The 14,554-nt window shown below is 46.3% G+C and overlaps 1 protein-coding gene across 1 annotated transcript in view; it reads left to right on the top strand.

Moving 5' to 3' along the window:
* Positions 1 to 14,554, top strand: part of LOC115136078 (ceramide synthase-like) — a 45,882-nt gene that overhangs the window by 18,045 nt on the left and 13,283 nt on the right. Inside the window, exons 2-4 of the mRNA XM_029671480.2 lie at positions 191 to 277; positions 11,952 to 12,171; positions 13,997 to 14,092. Of these exons, the coding sequence (XP_029527340.1) occupies positions 191 to 277; positions 11,952 to 12,171; positions 13,997 to 14,092 (403 nt within the window). The remainder of the gene's footprint in view (positions 1 to 190; positions 278 to 11,951; positions 12,172 to 13,996; positions 14,093 to 14,554) is intronic.

Genomic DNA, 14,554 nt, shown 5'->3' with positions numbered 1-14,554 from the left:
TTTCATATGATTGTATTGCCTGTAAATACTGTTTCTGGTCATTGACATTCTGGTAACTGTTATTATTAATGCAACTGGTATTATTAATGCAAGCTGGTAATTATAGTAGTGAACCGACGGTTTCTCCTGAAACTTCACATTTCTAGTTGTCTTAATTGCGTGTTTGAAACATTTCTCTCCTTTTTCTCAGGCTGGTGTCCTCCATCCACGCCATCATGGCCACCACGGCGGGAGTCATCGTGGTGTCGGCGTGCAGCGGTAACGTCATGACTGACAGGTAGGACAGCCACTCACAGACTGGAACAAGCACAAAATTAACAACCCCCACCCGCCAAATGCGGGTAGATTTAGGTATTGGCAGGTAAAATCAAATCAAATCAAATTTATTTATATAGCCCTTCGTACATCAGCTGATATCTCAAAGAGCTGTACAGAAACACAGCCTAAAACCCCAAACAGCAAGCAATGCAGGTGTAGAAGCACGGTGGCTAGGAAAAACTCCCTAGAAAGGCCAAAACCTAGGAAGAAACCTAGAGAGGAACCAGGCTATGTGGGGTGGCCAGTCCTCTTCTGGCTGTGCCGGGTGGAGATTATAACAGAACATGGCCAAGATGTTCAAATTTTCATAAATGACCAGCATGGTCGAATAATAATAAGGCAGAACAGTTGAAACTGGAGCAGCAGCACAGTCAGGTGGACTGGGGACAGCAAGGAGTCATCATGTCAGGTAGTCCTGGGGCACGGTCCTAGGGCTCAGGTCCTCCGAGAGAGAGAAAGAAAGAGAGAATTAGAGAGAGCATATGTGGGGTGGCCAGTCCTCTTCTGGCTGTGCCGGGTGGAGATTATAACAGAATGTCTATTTCACCAGCCACGTTGGCAGGTGGTCAGTTTGCAGGGCTCTACAGTGATTTAATTAAATTAATTTATTTCACGTTTATTTAACCAGGTAGGCTAGTTGAGAACAAGTTCTCATTTACAACTGCGACCTGGCCAAGAATAAAGCAAAGCAGTTTGACACATACAGCAACACAGATTTACACATGGAATAAACAAACTTACAGTCAATAATACAGTAGGAAAAAATCTATTTACAGTGTGTGCAAATAAGGTAAGATAAGGGAGGTAAGGCAATAAATAGGCCATGGTGGCGAAGTAATTACAACACATCAATTAAACACTGGAGTGATTGATGTGCAGAAGATGAATGTGCAAGTAGAGATACCTTTGGGGTGCAAAGGAGCAAGATAAATAAATACAGTATGGGGATGAGGTAGTTGGATGGGCTATATTACAGATGGGCTATGTGCAGTGATCTGTGAGCTGCTCTGCCAGCTGGTGCTTAAAGCTAGTGAGGGAGATATGAGTCTCCAGCTTCAGTGATTTTTGCAGTTCGTTCCAGTCATTGGCAGCATAGAACTGGAAGGAAAGGCGGCCAAAGTAGGAATTGGCTTTGGGGGTGACTAGTGAGATATACCTGCTGGAACGTGTGCTACGTGTGGGTGCTGCTATGGTGACCAGCGAGCTGAGATAAGGCGGGGCTTTACCTAGCAGAGACTTGTAGATGACCTGGAGCCAGTGGGTTTGGCGACGAGTATGAAGCGAGGGCCAGCCAACGAGAGTGTACAGGTCGCAATGGTGGGTAGTATATGGGGCTTTGGTGACAAAACGGATGGCACTGTGATAGACTGCTTCCAATTTGTTGAGTAGGGTGTTGGAGGCTATTTTGTAAATGACATCGCCAAAGTCGAGGATCAGTAGGGTGGTCAGTTTTACGAGGGTAAGTTTGGCAGCATGAGTGAAGAATGCTTTGTTGCGAAATAGGAAGCCGATTCTAGATTTAATTTTGGATTGGAGATGCTTAATGTGAGTCTGGAAGGGGAGTTCACAGTCTAACCAGACACCTAGGTATTTGTAGTTGTCCACATATTCTAAGTCAGAACCATCCAGAGTAGTGATGTTGGACGTGTGGGCATGTGCGGGCAGCGATCGGTTGAAGAGCATGCATTTAGTTTACTTGCATTTAAGAGCAGATGGAGGCCACGGAAGGAGTGTTGTATGGCATTGAAGCTCGCCTGGAGGTTCATTATCACAGTATCCAAAGAAGGGCCAGAAGTATACAGAATGGTATCGTCTGCGTAGAAGTGGATCAGAGAATCACCAGAAGCAAGAGCGACATCAAATCAAAAATCAAATCAAATGTATTTATATAGCCCTTAGTACATCAGCTGATATCTCAAAGTGCTGTACAGAAACAAATAAATAAACATCATTGATGTATACAGAGAAGAGAGTCGGCCCGAGAATTGAACCCTGTGGCACCCCTATAGAGAGGTCCAGACAGGCCCTTCGATTTGACACACTGAACTCTATCAGAGAAGTAGTTGGTGAACCAGGCGAGGCAGTCATTTGAGAAACCAAGGCTGTTTAGTCTCCTGATAAGAATGTTGCATAAATTGCATAGTAGAGAAGGTATGGTGGGATTCAAAATGGTCGGTAATCTGTTTGTTAACTTGACTTTCGAAGACCTTAGAAAGGCAGGGTAGGATAGATATAGGTCTGTAGCAGTTTGGGTCTAGAGTGTCTCCCCCTTTTGAAGAGGGGGATGATCGCGGCAGCTTTACAATTTTTGTGAATCTCAGATGATACGAAAGAGAGGTTGAACAGGCTAGTAATAGCATTACAGTAATGATAGCATTACATTAATGATAGCATTACATTCTCAAATAAAATTGTCAAAAGTCAAGTATGAGCACATGAGTATTTCTGCTGTTTTGTTTTATAGCTGCTGATTGCACAAAATAAATATAAATCCCATATTTCACCTCACACAGAAACACTGCCTGGCAGGGGAACTGTGCGCAATGAGTGAAGTGCTGATAGATTCATTTTTGTAGGCTCTGCACACAGGCATAACAGTTGGTCCAATTTACTCAAAAGTCTACAAAGTGAGGCTGTCCTCGTGGTTCTTGGCCATTTGCATTGTTTTTTTCACAAGCTCGGTTGTTTTTCAACGTTAGTTTGTCTGCTGCTTCAACTGATAGCGAAGAGACGCCCTAGTCAGATTCCAAATCTCACACACCCAGACAAGCATGACAGGACTGAGTGGCCCGATACCACAATAACATCCAGCCCTTAAAGGAACAGCTGAACATTTTTTCTCTGATATTTTCGTTAATAGACTCCGGTCACAATTATTTTTCAAGGAAATTGAGCAATATACCACATTACTTCTTACTAATACATTTATTGTTTTAGAAACATTACGAAGCATCTGTTTGTGTTTTTGTGATATAATTATGGAGCAACAATATTTTGCCTAGTTAAACATCTGAGTGGCTGGAATATTTTTTTATCTACCTGCCACAGTGGCTGGTGGACCAAAAGGTTCATTTAGGCCCTGAACCCCTCTATCCTGAGTCAGATGGCCACCTGCTCAGTCAGTCAGTGGCAGTCAACAGCATAGCTTTAGCTTACTATCCGTATCCTTGACCTGGCCAGTGCTACCTAGCTGATGCTAATAATGTATCTCGGTCAGATGGCCATATGCTCAGTCTGCAAGTAGCAGGTTGCTGTGTGGGCTAGTGTAGCTTAGGATCCTTATCCCTGTATCTCTATCTTGGCTTGGGCAGTGCTGCTTGGCTAATACTAACACTACTGCTAATGCTAATAGTCGGTGTAATCCAGCCAGTCAGTTGCCATAGCCCGGGATGCCTCTGACCATGGCCCAGCCTCAGTCAGTGCAATGTCCTTTCTTCCTCCTGACCTAACCCAGCATCAGTGCTCTGCTAATCCCCCCCCACCCCCCTGGGCTTAATTCCCCAACAGCATAGCGCAGAGCAGGCGCGCGAGTCGCCAGCCTGTAACATTGCAACACACACAGCCACGGTGCAAGGAGGATAGACTGTTTGTGTTATCCTTGTCATTTAGCTTAGACAGGCAGGCAGGCAGGCAGGCAGGCAGGCGCACACACACACACACACACACACACACACACACACACACACACACACACACACACACACACACACACACTCTTCTTCCAATAGACTCACTGCTGGCATGGGAGGGACCAGCAGAGGGTTAGTAACAACAACTAATGTGCTCTAATCAACTGAGCTAATTGTTCTACGTGGTGTGTCGTGTTTCAGTCTATACATTGCTACATTCCTACATATAGCTGGAGTTAATGTTATAAAATAATTGCCACAAACACTAAACAGACACTTTTATCCAAAGAAACTTACAGTACAGTGAATTCACTGAATAAATATTTTGTAACAGTACCAGTCAAAAGTTTGGACACACCTACTCATTCAAGGGTTTTTCATTATTTTGATTATTTTCTACATTGTAGAATAATAGTGAAGACATCAAAACTATGAAATAACACATATGGAATCATGTAGTAACCAAAAAAAAGTATTAAACAAATCAAAATATATTTTAGATACTTCAAAGTAGCCACCCTTTGCCTCGAAGACAGCTTTGAATGCTCTTGGCATTCTCTCAACCAGCTTCACCTGGAATGCTTTTCCAACGGTCTTGAAGGAGTTCCCACATATGCTGAGCACTTGTTGGCTGCTTATCCTTCACTCTGCGGTCCAACTCATCATTAACCATCTCAATTGGGTTGAGGTTGGGTGATTGTCTACTTCCGGGTTGGAGCGAGCGGTCGCATCTGCACTCGGTCCGCAGGTAGTATTACATTTCATTACATTTCATTATAGTACAACGGTTTGATTTGTCTAATCTTAGCAATTTCTTCCTAGCTAGCTACACAGCCGTCTTTGTATCATAGATAATTGCGTAATTATCGTATTTCGTCGTCCTAACGCAGTCTACACTGCCCTGCAGCTAGCCAGCTAGCTAACGTCCACCGTTAGCTAGTCCACCGTCTACCGATTAGCAGCACAACTATTACACTCAACTGAACGACTTGATTAGTGTAGTGTTAGCTAGCTACATAGTTGTCTTTGCTGTCTTCGTACCCAAGATAATTGTGTAGTTTAGAGTGTGTAGTTTTATGTCGTCCTTAACATAGGAGACTCTGCTAGCTAGCCAACAGCTAGCCAACGTCTACCGAACAGAACTTCTGCACTCAACAATCCGGTCGCATTTCGCTCGCTCCACAGGTAGTATCACATTTTTCATTTCATTTCATTACAGTACAACGGCTTGATTTGTTTGATCGTAGCTAGCTACATAGCTAGCTACATAGCCGTCTTTGTATCAAAGATAATTGTGTAGTCTAGAGCGATTTCCTAGGTTAGCTAGCCAGCTATTGTCGTTCTTTTAACGCAACGTAACGTAATCAACACTGCTAGCTAGCCAGCTAGCCCCGAATAGCAGCACAGTAGAAACTATTACACTCAACGGAACGACTTGATTAGTGTAGTGTCAACAACGCAGCCAATGCCAGCTAGCCTACTTAGTCAACAACGCAGCCTCTGCCAGCTAGCCTACTTCAGCAGTACTGTATCATTTTAATCATTTTAGTCAATAAGATTCTTGCTACGTAAGCTTAACTCTCTGAACACTCGTGACGTGTAGTCCACTTGTCATTCCAATCTCCTTTGCATTAGCGTAGCCTCTTGTGTAGCCTGTCAACTATGTGTCTGTCTATCCCTGTTCTCTCCTCTCTGCACAGACCATACAAACGCTCCACACCGCGTGGCCTGTCTGGTGGTCCCAGCGCGCACGACCCACGTGGAGTTCCAGGTCTCCGGTAGCCTCTGGAACTGCCGATCTGCGGCCAACAAGGCAGAGTTCATCTCCGCCTATGTCTCCCTCCAGTCCCTCGACTTCTTGGCACTGACGGAAACATGGATCACCACAGACAACACTGCTACTCCTACTGCTCTCTCTTCGTCTGCCCACGTGTTCTCGCACACCCCGAGAGCTTCTGGTCAGCGGGGTGGTGGCACCGGGATCCTCATCTCTCCCAAGTGGTCATTCTCTCTTTCTCCCCTTACCCATCTGTCTATCGCCTCCTTTGAATTCCATGCTGTCACAGTTACCAGCCCTTTCAAGCTTAACATCCTTATCATTTATCGCCCTCCAGGTTCCCTCGGAGAGTTCATCAATGAGCTTGATGCCTTGATAAGCTCCTTTCCTGAGGACGGCTCACCTCTCACAGTTCTGGGCGACTTTAACCTCCCCACGCCTACCTTTGACTCATTCCTCTCTGCCTCCTTCTTTCCACTCCTCTCCTCTTTTGACCTCACCCTCTCACCTTCCCCCTACTCACAAGGCAGGAAATACGCTCGACCTCATCTTTACTAGATGCTGTTCTTCCACTAACCTCGTTGCAACTCCCCTCCAAGTCTCCGACCACTACCTTGTATCCTTCTCCCTCTCGCTCTCATCCAACACTTCCCACACTGCCCCTACTCGGATGGTATCGCGCCGTCCCAACCTTCGCTCTCTCTCCCCCGCTACTCTCTCCTCTTCCATCCTATCATCTCTTCCCTCTGCTCAAACCTTCTCCAACCTATCTCCTGATTCTGCCTCCTCAACCCTCCTCTCCTCCCTTTCTGCATCCTTTGACTCTCTATGTCCCCTATCCTCCAGGCCGGCTCGGTCCTCCCCTCCCGCTCCGTGGCTCGACGACTCATTGCGAGCTCACAGAACAGGGCTCCGGGCAGCCGAGCGGAAATGGAGGAAAACTCGCCTCCCTGCGGACCTGACATCCTTTCACTCCCTCCTCTCTACATTTTCCTCTTCTCTCTCTGCTGCTAAAGCCACTTTCTACCACTCTAAATTCCAAGCATCTGCCTCTAACCCTAGGAAGCTCTTTGCAACCTTCTCCTCCCTCCTGAATCCTCCTCCCCCTCCCCCCTCCTCCCTCTCTGCAGATGACTTCGTCAACCATTTTGAAAAGAAGGTCGACGACATCCGATCCTCGTTTGCTAAGTCAAACGACACCGCTGGTTCTGCTCACACTGCCCTACCCTGTGCTCTGACCTCTTTCTCCCCTCTCTCTCCAGATGAAATCTTGCGTCTTGTGACGGCCGGCCGCCCTACAACCTGCCCGCTTGACCCTATCCCCTCCTCTCTTCTCCAGACCATTTCCGGAGACCTCCTCCCTTACCTCACCTCGCTCATCAACTCATCCCTGACCGCTGGCTACGTCCCTTCCGTCTTCAAGAGAGCGAGAGTTGCACCCCTTCTGAAAAAACCTACACTCGATCCCTCCGATGTCAACAACTACAGACCAGTATCCCTTCTTTCTTTTCTCTCCAAAACTCTTGAACGTGCCGTCCTTGGCCAGCTCTCCCGCTATCTCTCTCAGAATGACCTTCTTGATCCAAATCAGTCAGGTTTCAAGACTAGTCATTCAACTGAGACTGCTCTTCTCTGTATCACGGAGGCGCTCCGCACTGCTAAAGCTAACTCTCTCTCCTCTGCTCTCATCTTTCTAGACCTATCGGCTGCCTTCGATACTGTGAACCATCAGATCCTCCTCTCCACCCTCTCCGAGTTGGGCATCTCCGGCGCGGCCCACGCTTGATTGCGTCCTACCTGACAGGTCGCTCCTACCAGGTGGCGTGGCGAGAATCCGTCTCCACACCACGTGCTCTCACCACTGGTGTCCCCCAGGGCTCTGTTCTAGGCCCTCTCCTATTCTCGCTATACACCAAGTCACTTGGCTCTGTCATAACCTCACATGGTCTCTCCTATCATTGCTATGCAGACGACACACAATTAATCTTCTCCTTTCCCCCTTCTGATGACCAGGTGGCGAATCGCATCTCTGCATGTCTGGCAGACATATCCGTGTGGATGACGGATCACCACCTCAAGCTGAACCTCGGCAAGACGGAGCTGCTCTTCCTCCCGGGAAGGACTGCCCGTTCCATGATCTCGCCATCACGGTTGACAACTCCATTGTGTCCTCCTCCCAGAGCGCTAAGAACCTTGGCGTGATCCTGGACAACACCCTGTCGTTCTCAACTAACATCAAGGCGGTGGCCCGTTCCTGTAGGTTCATGCTCTACAACATCCGCAGAGTACGACCCTGCCTCACACAGGAAGCGGCGCAGGTCCTAATCCAGGCACTTGTCATCTCCCGTCTGGATTACTGCAACTCACTGTTGGCTGGGCTCCCTGCCTGTGCCATTAAACCCCTACAACTCATCCAGAACGCCGCAGCCCGTCTGGTGTTCAACCTTCCCAAGTTCTCTCACGTCACCCCGCTCCTCCGCTCCCTCCACTGGCTTCCAGTTGAAGCTCGCATCCGCTACAAGACCATGGTGCTTGCCTACGGAGCTGTGAGGGGAACGGCACCTCAGTACCTCCAGGCTCTGATCAGGCCCTACACCCAAACAAGGGCACTGCGTTCATCCACCTCTGGCCTGCTCGCCTCCCTACCACTGAGGAAGTACAGTTCCCGCTCAGCCCAGTCAAAACTGTTCGCTGCTCTGGCCCCCCAATGGTGGAACAAACTCCCTCACGACGCCAGGACAGCGGAGTCAATCACCACCTTCCGGAGACACCTGAAACCCCACCTCTTTAAGGAATACCTAGAATAGGATAAAGTAATCCCTCTCACCCCCCCTCCCCCTGAAAAGATTTAGATGCACTACTGTTCCACTGGAGGTCATAAGGTGAATGCACCAATTTGTAAGTCGCTCTGGATAAGAGCGTCTGCTAAATGACTTAAATGTAAATGTAAATGATTGTGGAGGCCAGGTCATCTGATGGAGCACTCCTTCTTGGTCAAATAGCCCTTACACAGTCTGGAGGTGTGTTGGGTCATTGTCCTGTTGAAAAACAAATGATAGTCCCACTAAGCGCACACCAGATGGTATGGAGAATGCTGTGGTAGCCATGCTTCAAGTGTGCCTTGAATTCTAAATAAATCACAGACAGTCTCACCAGCAAAGCACCCCCACACCTCCTCCATACTTCATGGTGGGAACTACACATGCGGAGATCATCCGTTCACCTACTTACTCTGCGTCTTACAAAGACAGTGGTTAGAAACAGACATCTCAAATTTTGACTCATCAGACCAAAGGACAGATTTCCACCAGTCAAATCAAATTCAAATCAAATTTATTTATATAGCCCTTCGTACATCAGCTGATATCTCAAAGTGCTGTACTGAAGCCCAGCCTAAAACCCCAAACAGCAAGCAATGCAGGTGTAGAAGCACAGTGGCTAGGAAAAACTCCCTAGAAAGGCCAAATCTACCAGTCTAATGTCCATTGCTTGTTTTCCTTGGCCCAAGAAAATCGCTTCTTCTTATTGGTGTCCTTTAGTAGTGGTTTCTTTGCTGTTAATCGACCATGAGGGCTTTAATTACACAGTATTCTTTGAACAGTTGATGTTGAGATGTGTCTGTTGCTTGAACTCTGAAGCATTTATTTGGGCTGCAATTTCTGAGGTTGGTAACTCTAATGAACTTATCCTTTGCATCAGAGGTAAATGTAGGTCTTCCTTTCCTCATGAGAGACAATTTCATTATAGCGCTTGATGGTTTTTGCGACTGCACTTGAAGGAGCTTTCAAAGTTCTTAAAATGTTCCACATTGACTGACCTTCATGTCTTAAAATAATGATGGACTGTCGTTTCTCTTTGCTTATTTTAGCTGTTCTTGCCATAATATGGACTTGGACTTTTACCAAATAGGGCTATCTTCTTTATACCACCCCTACATTGTCACAACACAACTGATTGGCTCAAACGCATTAACGCATTAAGAAGGAAAGAAATTCAACAAATACATTTTTAACAAAGCACACATGTTAATTGAAATGCATTCCAGGTGACTACCTCATGAAGCTGGTTGAGAGAATTCCAAGAGTGTGCAAAGCTATCATCAAGGCAAAGGTTGTCTATTTTGAAGAATCTCAAATATAAAATATATTTTGATTTGTTTAACACTTTTTTGGTTACTACATGATTCCATATGTGTTATTTCATAGTTTTGATGTCTTCATTACTACAATGTAGCAAATAGTAACAAAGAAAAAAAACTTGAATGAGTAGGTATGTACAAACATTTGACTGGTACTGTATGTATGTGATCCCTGAGGGAATTGAACCCAGAAACTTTTTTGCCCACTTGGCTCACACCTCTCTTACCAACTGAGCCACTCCGGGACCAAGAGAAACTCACTAGCTTTACTACCCAGTTTACCCTAAGCACTTCCTGGCATGTTAAGCCATCATGGCTGTCTGGTGACCTTATAATACAGGGTGAAGGTTGAATCTACTGAGGGGGTCAAAGGTCACCAACGCTGTTCTGGCCGGTCATGATATGAACCAGTAGCAATCTGCTCCTGTGCTGCTCACTCCCAAGCTCTTCATTTCTTTATTACAGTTGCACCATAAGCTTAGCTGCCTGTATAGCCCTGTTGTTGTGTACATGATCACTCATGTGTCTGAGAGTGCTTGCTTGCTCATATGAGTTTCGCAGGAAAATGTGTAATGCTGTATCAACAGAAACACAGGATGAAACTTCCTCAAGACTTCTCACTCCCCATACACACAGAAAGAATCTGGGAAATGGAAAGGCAATACCTAGTCAGGTGCACAACTGAATGCATTCAACCAAAATGTGTCTTCCACATTTAATCCAGCACCTCTGAATCGGAGAGGTGCAGGGGGCTGCGTTATTCGACGTCCACATCATCGGCACCCGGGAGCAGTTGTTGTTGGGGGTAAACTATAGGCTTTGGTGGTATACAGATTTTCCTATAGTCATACCGACCTTCTCTCATCCCGGGATTTACAGTATTACCGGCATAGCACACAAGGGGGCGCTAAAGAAGCAAATAAATCCCATTGGGCCTCTTTTACCAGAATCCTGAAAAAAATTGCACAAACTAATAGCAAAATCGCATAGACGCTGTTAGCTACAAGCGAAAACAAACAAACAAATTGCAAAGACAGGCAAATCCAGATCATAAAGTTATATAAGCATAGCAAGTAGCTACCGAATGTAATTTTCGGTGAGTGGACATTTTACAAGCAAAAGTGAATGAGATAAATTGTACAAATGAATAAAGTTTTGATGCATGCTTCTTTGAAGGAAGAGCAGCATGTGTACACGGAGCAGAGGGGAGAAGAATGGAGGATTGGAAAAAAATGCTAATAGCAACACAGGGAAAAAATGACAACTGTACAGAACTCATCCAGAGCTCTTTGACTTCTGTCAGAAAGCCATTATTAGATAGCTGATGGCTAACATGTAGTAGTGGATTGCATATGTAGAACGCCAGCTCCCACTTTCTCCTGTTGTGCTTTTTACATACGTGACTGGCTTAACTGTTCTGGGGAACTACGGTAAGCTTCATAATGTAAAGTAATGTGACAGGTGAAATGAGGAACACAATGCTTTATCTCCTAACATATAGCACAAGTTGACTGCAGTTATTAGCTTAAAAAGTAACTACAAATATTCAAATATTTTGACAAACTTAAATAGTTTTGACGGTATTTAAAAACCATCCCATAGATTTTCCCAAATACCCCGGTATACGGTATACCGCCCAAGCCTGCCTTGCTCAAGGGCAGAACGGCAGATTTTTCCACCTTGCGGGCTGGGGTTTCACCTTTCGGTCACTGGCCCAAAGCTCTTAACCGCAAGGCTACCTGGGGCCTGTTTTGGAGTATACAACGTTACAGAACATTCAGATAGAAATGTATTGTGTTATTATTGATATTGTATGTCAGATCAGCACCATTCACTATTCATACTATTCTATCCATTTTACGATACTCTGAACTTTTCACATCACTGAACACACCCACACTAGGTCTTAATCACGAGGAACATACGGAACCAAAAGGGCCATAATGTGGAGGGACAATCTGAAGTCACTAATGAACATGACCTTGGGTTGTATTCACTAGGAACCAAACACAAGCAAACAGCCAAAACGGGGAGGGATTAACCTGAACGCGTCCAATAAGAAACGCTTGTTTCCCTCCCTCTCTCTCAGGTACTGGCTGGCCACCTACTTTGTCATCTGGTACGGCGTGCCCTACATGACATACGATATCTATGCCATGTACCTAAGCCACTACTACCGCTTCCGGGTCAAGGGCCACGAGGAGTACAAGGAGCACTCGCTGACCACGGTCAACTCGTTTGTCCGCCGCGAGTTCCTACTGGTGCTCCACCACATCGCCCTGCTCACCATCTTGCTGCCCGTCACCCTGGTCAGTAACACACACACACACACACACACACACACACACACACACAAAATCACACACACACACACTGAACGTGTCCAATAATAAAAATCATCATGTACATTTGCAATTAACAAAAATTACAAAGAAGGGAATCATATTGATCGTGTTCTTTTGTTTTTATATTTTATTTGACAAATAACACACAGACACACACACACACACGCACACACAGACTCTCTCTGGCCTCAGTCTCATGCCTCTCTTGTCCCTGTCTCTGCCCATCACCCTGGTCAGTAACACACACACACACAGACTCTCTCTGAGGCCAGAAAAACGGGGAGATTTTAATGCCCTGCTGAACATTCTGCTGCCTGCCACTGACGAGAGGAGGAGGGGAGATGTGGGAGAGGAGGAGGGGAGATGTGGGAGAGGAGGAGGGGAGATGTGGGAGAGGAGGAGGGGAGACGTGGGAGAGGAGGAGGGGAGACGTGGGAGAGGAGGAGGGGAGGGAGATGAGAGGAGGGTGAGTGAGTGATAAAGTGACATGGGCCTTCTGACCATTGTGCTGCTCATCACTCTGGTGAGAGAGAATATAGAGGGAGGGAGGGAAGGAAGGGGGAAGACAGGGATACCCTGTTGACCATTCTGCTTCCTGACATTGATGAGAGGGAGGGTCAAAAGAGGGGAGAGAAAAGGGATGAGTGAATGATGGAGGGAGAGGCTAAGAGAGATATGGCACTAACCCTATTTGACAAGTGCTTTGATAATGATACAAGAGGTAGAGACTAGCTGATATTTTCCTTCTATTAGTTTGCCGTCTTCAGTCTTCCCCTCCACAGCATTTTCAGTCGAACGCTAGCTAATAGCCGCATAACGACAGATGAGTGCATAATACAGTAATCAACAGTGAACCTACCTACACAGACACACACACACACACACAGATCGTGTTAGCGTCCATTTCATGTAGCGAGGAGGCCAGGTGCATTGGAAACCTGACCCCTGTGTTTGCAGTGGCTGTCAATGGTGATATGAGATCACCTTACCCCCCCTCCATTATTCAGGCTCCAGCTACTGTAATCCTCCTCTCTTCCTCCTCTTCCCTCGCTCCCTGCTTTGTTCCCCTCCCACACACGCAGGTAACACACACTGACATATGTATTACACACACACACACACACACACACACACAGACAGAGGCCTGGTCCAGCGGGTAGGTAGGTAGGTGTAGTGTTACATAGCAGCAGTGTGTGCTGCAGGTCATCCTTCCATTGGGCAGATGGCAGAGTTTGTGTCTTACCCTTCGCACCCGCATGCTACTGGTTTATTCATCATCACATCACACGCACACACACACACACAGCCATGTCTCACACACACACAGACACGCACACGCACAGCCATATCTAACACACACACACACAAAACACACACAGAGCCCTCTCTGTTTGGCATCCTTGTCTGCAGCTTCCATCAATACACTCCTCCTTATGTTTACTCATAGTGATCCATTCTCTTCCCGTACTGACTGGGCTCATGGCATAAGTCTGGCTCGTATTCATTAGTGTACTCAACAGAAACCTTTTACAATGAAATACGAGTGTTTCTTATTGGAGTTTCTGGGCCTGGTTTCTCTTCTCTGTTGGTTTGTGGCCTTGTTTGTGTTATTGAGCCGCGTCCTGACTCCTGTTTTTGTATGTGCAGCCATAGGGACAATCCATTCCTCAAGTCCTTTCTGTTCTAAAAGTACTGGGGGGGTGTGTGTGTGTGTGTGTGTGTGTTGTGTGTGTGGTCTTGTATCAGACTGTAGTAACGGTGTGTCATCTCCCTCCCTGTGCCTTTTCAGTTCTTCAGGAGGGACCAGGGAGACTACTTCATTGGCTGCCTGTTTCTCACAGAGCTCAGCACGCCCTTCGTCTCCTTAGGGAAGATCCTCATCCAGGTGACACACACCTAACAATGTATAGATACGCTATATACACACAAGTATGAGACACCCTTCAAATTAGTGAATTCGGCTATTTCAGCCACACCCGTTGCTGACAAGTGTATAAAAACAAGCACACAGGCATGCAATCTCCATAGACAAACATTGGCTGTAGAATGGCCTTACTGAAGATCTCAGTGACTTTCAACATGTCACCGTCATAGGATGCCACCTTTCCAACAAGTCAGTTTGTCAAATTTCTGCTTTGCTAGAGCTGCACCGGTCAACTGTAAGTGCTGTTATTGTGAAGTAGAAATGTCTAAGAGCAACAACTGCTCAATTGGTAGGCCACACAAGCTCACAGAACGGGACTACCGAGTGCTGAAGTGTGTAAAAATCATCTGTTCTCGGTTGCAACACTTACTACCGAGTTCCAAACTGCCTCTGGAAGCAACGTCAGCACAAGAGCTGTGGTAG

This window comes from Oncorhynchus nerka, linkage group LG10, assembly GCF_034236695.1.
Source record: "Oncorhynchus nerka isolate Pitt River linkage group LG10, Oner_Uvic_2.0, whole genome shotgun sequence".
In the NCBI taxonomy this organism is placed as follows: Eukaryota; Metazoa; Chordata; class Actinopteri; order Salmoniformes; family Salmonidae; genus Oncorhynchus; species Oncorhynchus nerka.
The sequence above is the reverse complement of the archived record's forward strand: the minus strand, read 5'-3'. Positions and strand labels throughout refer to the sequence as shown.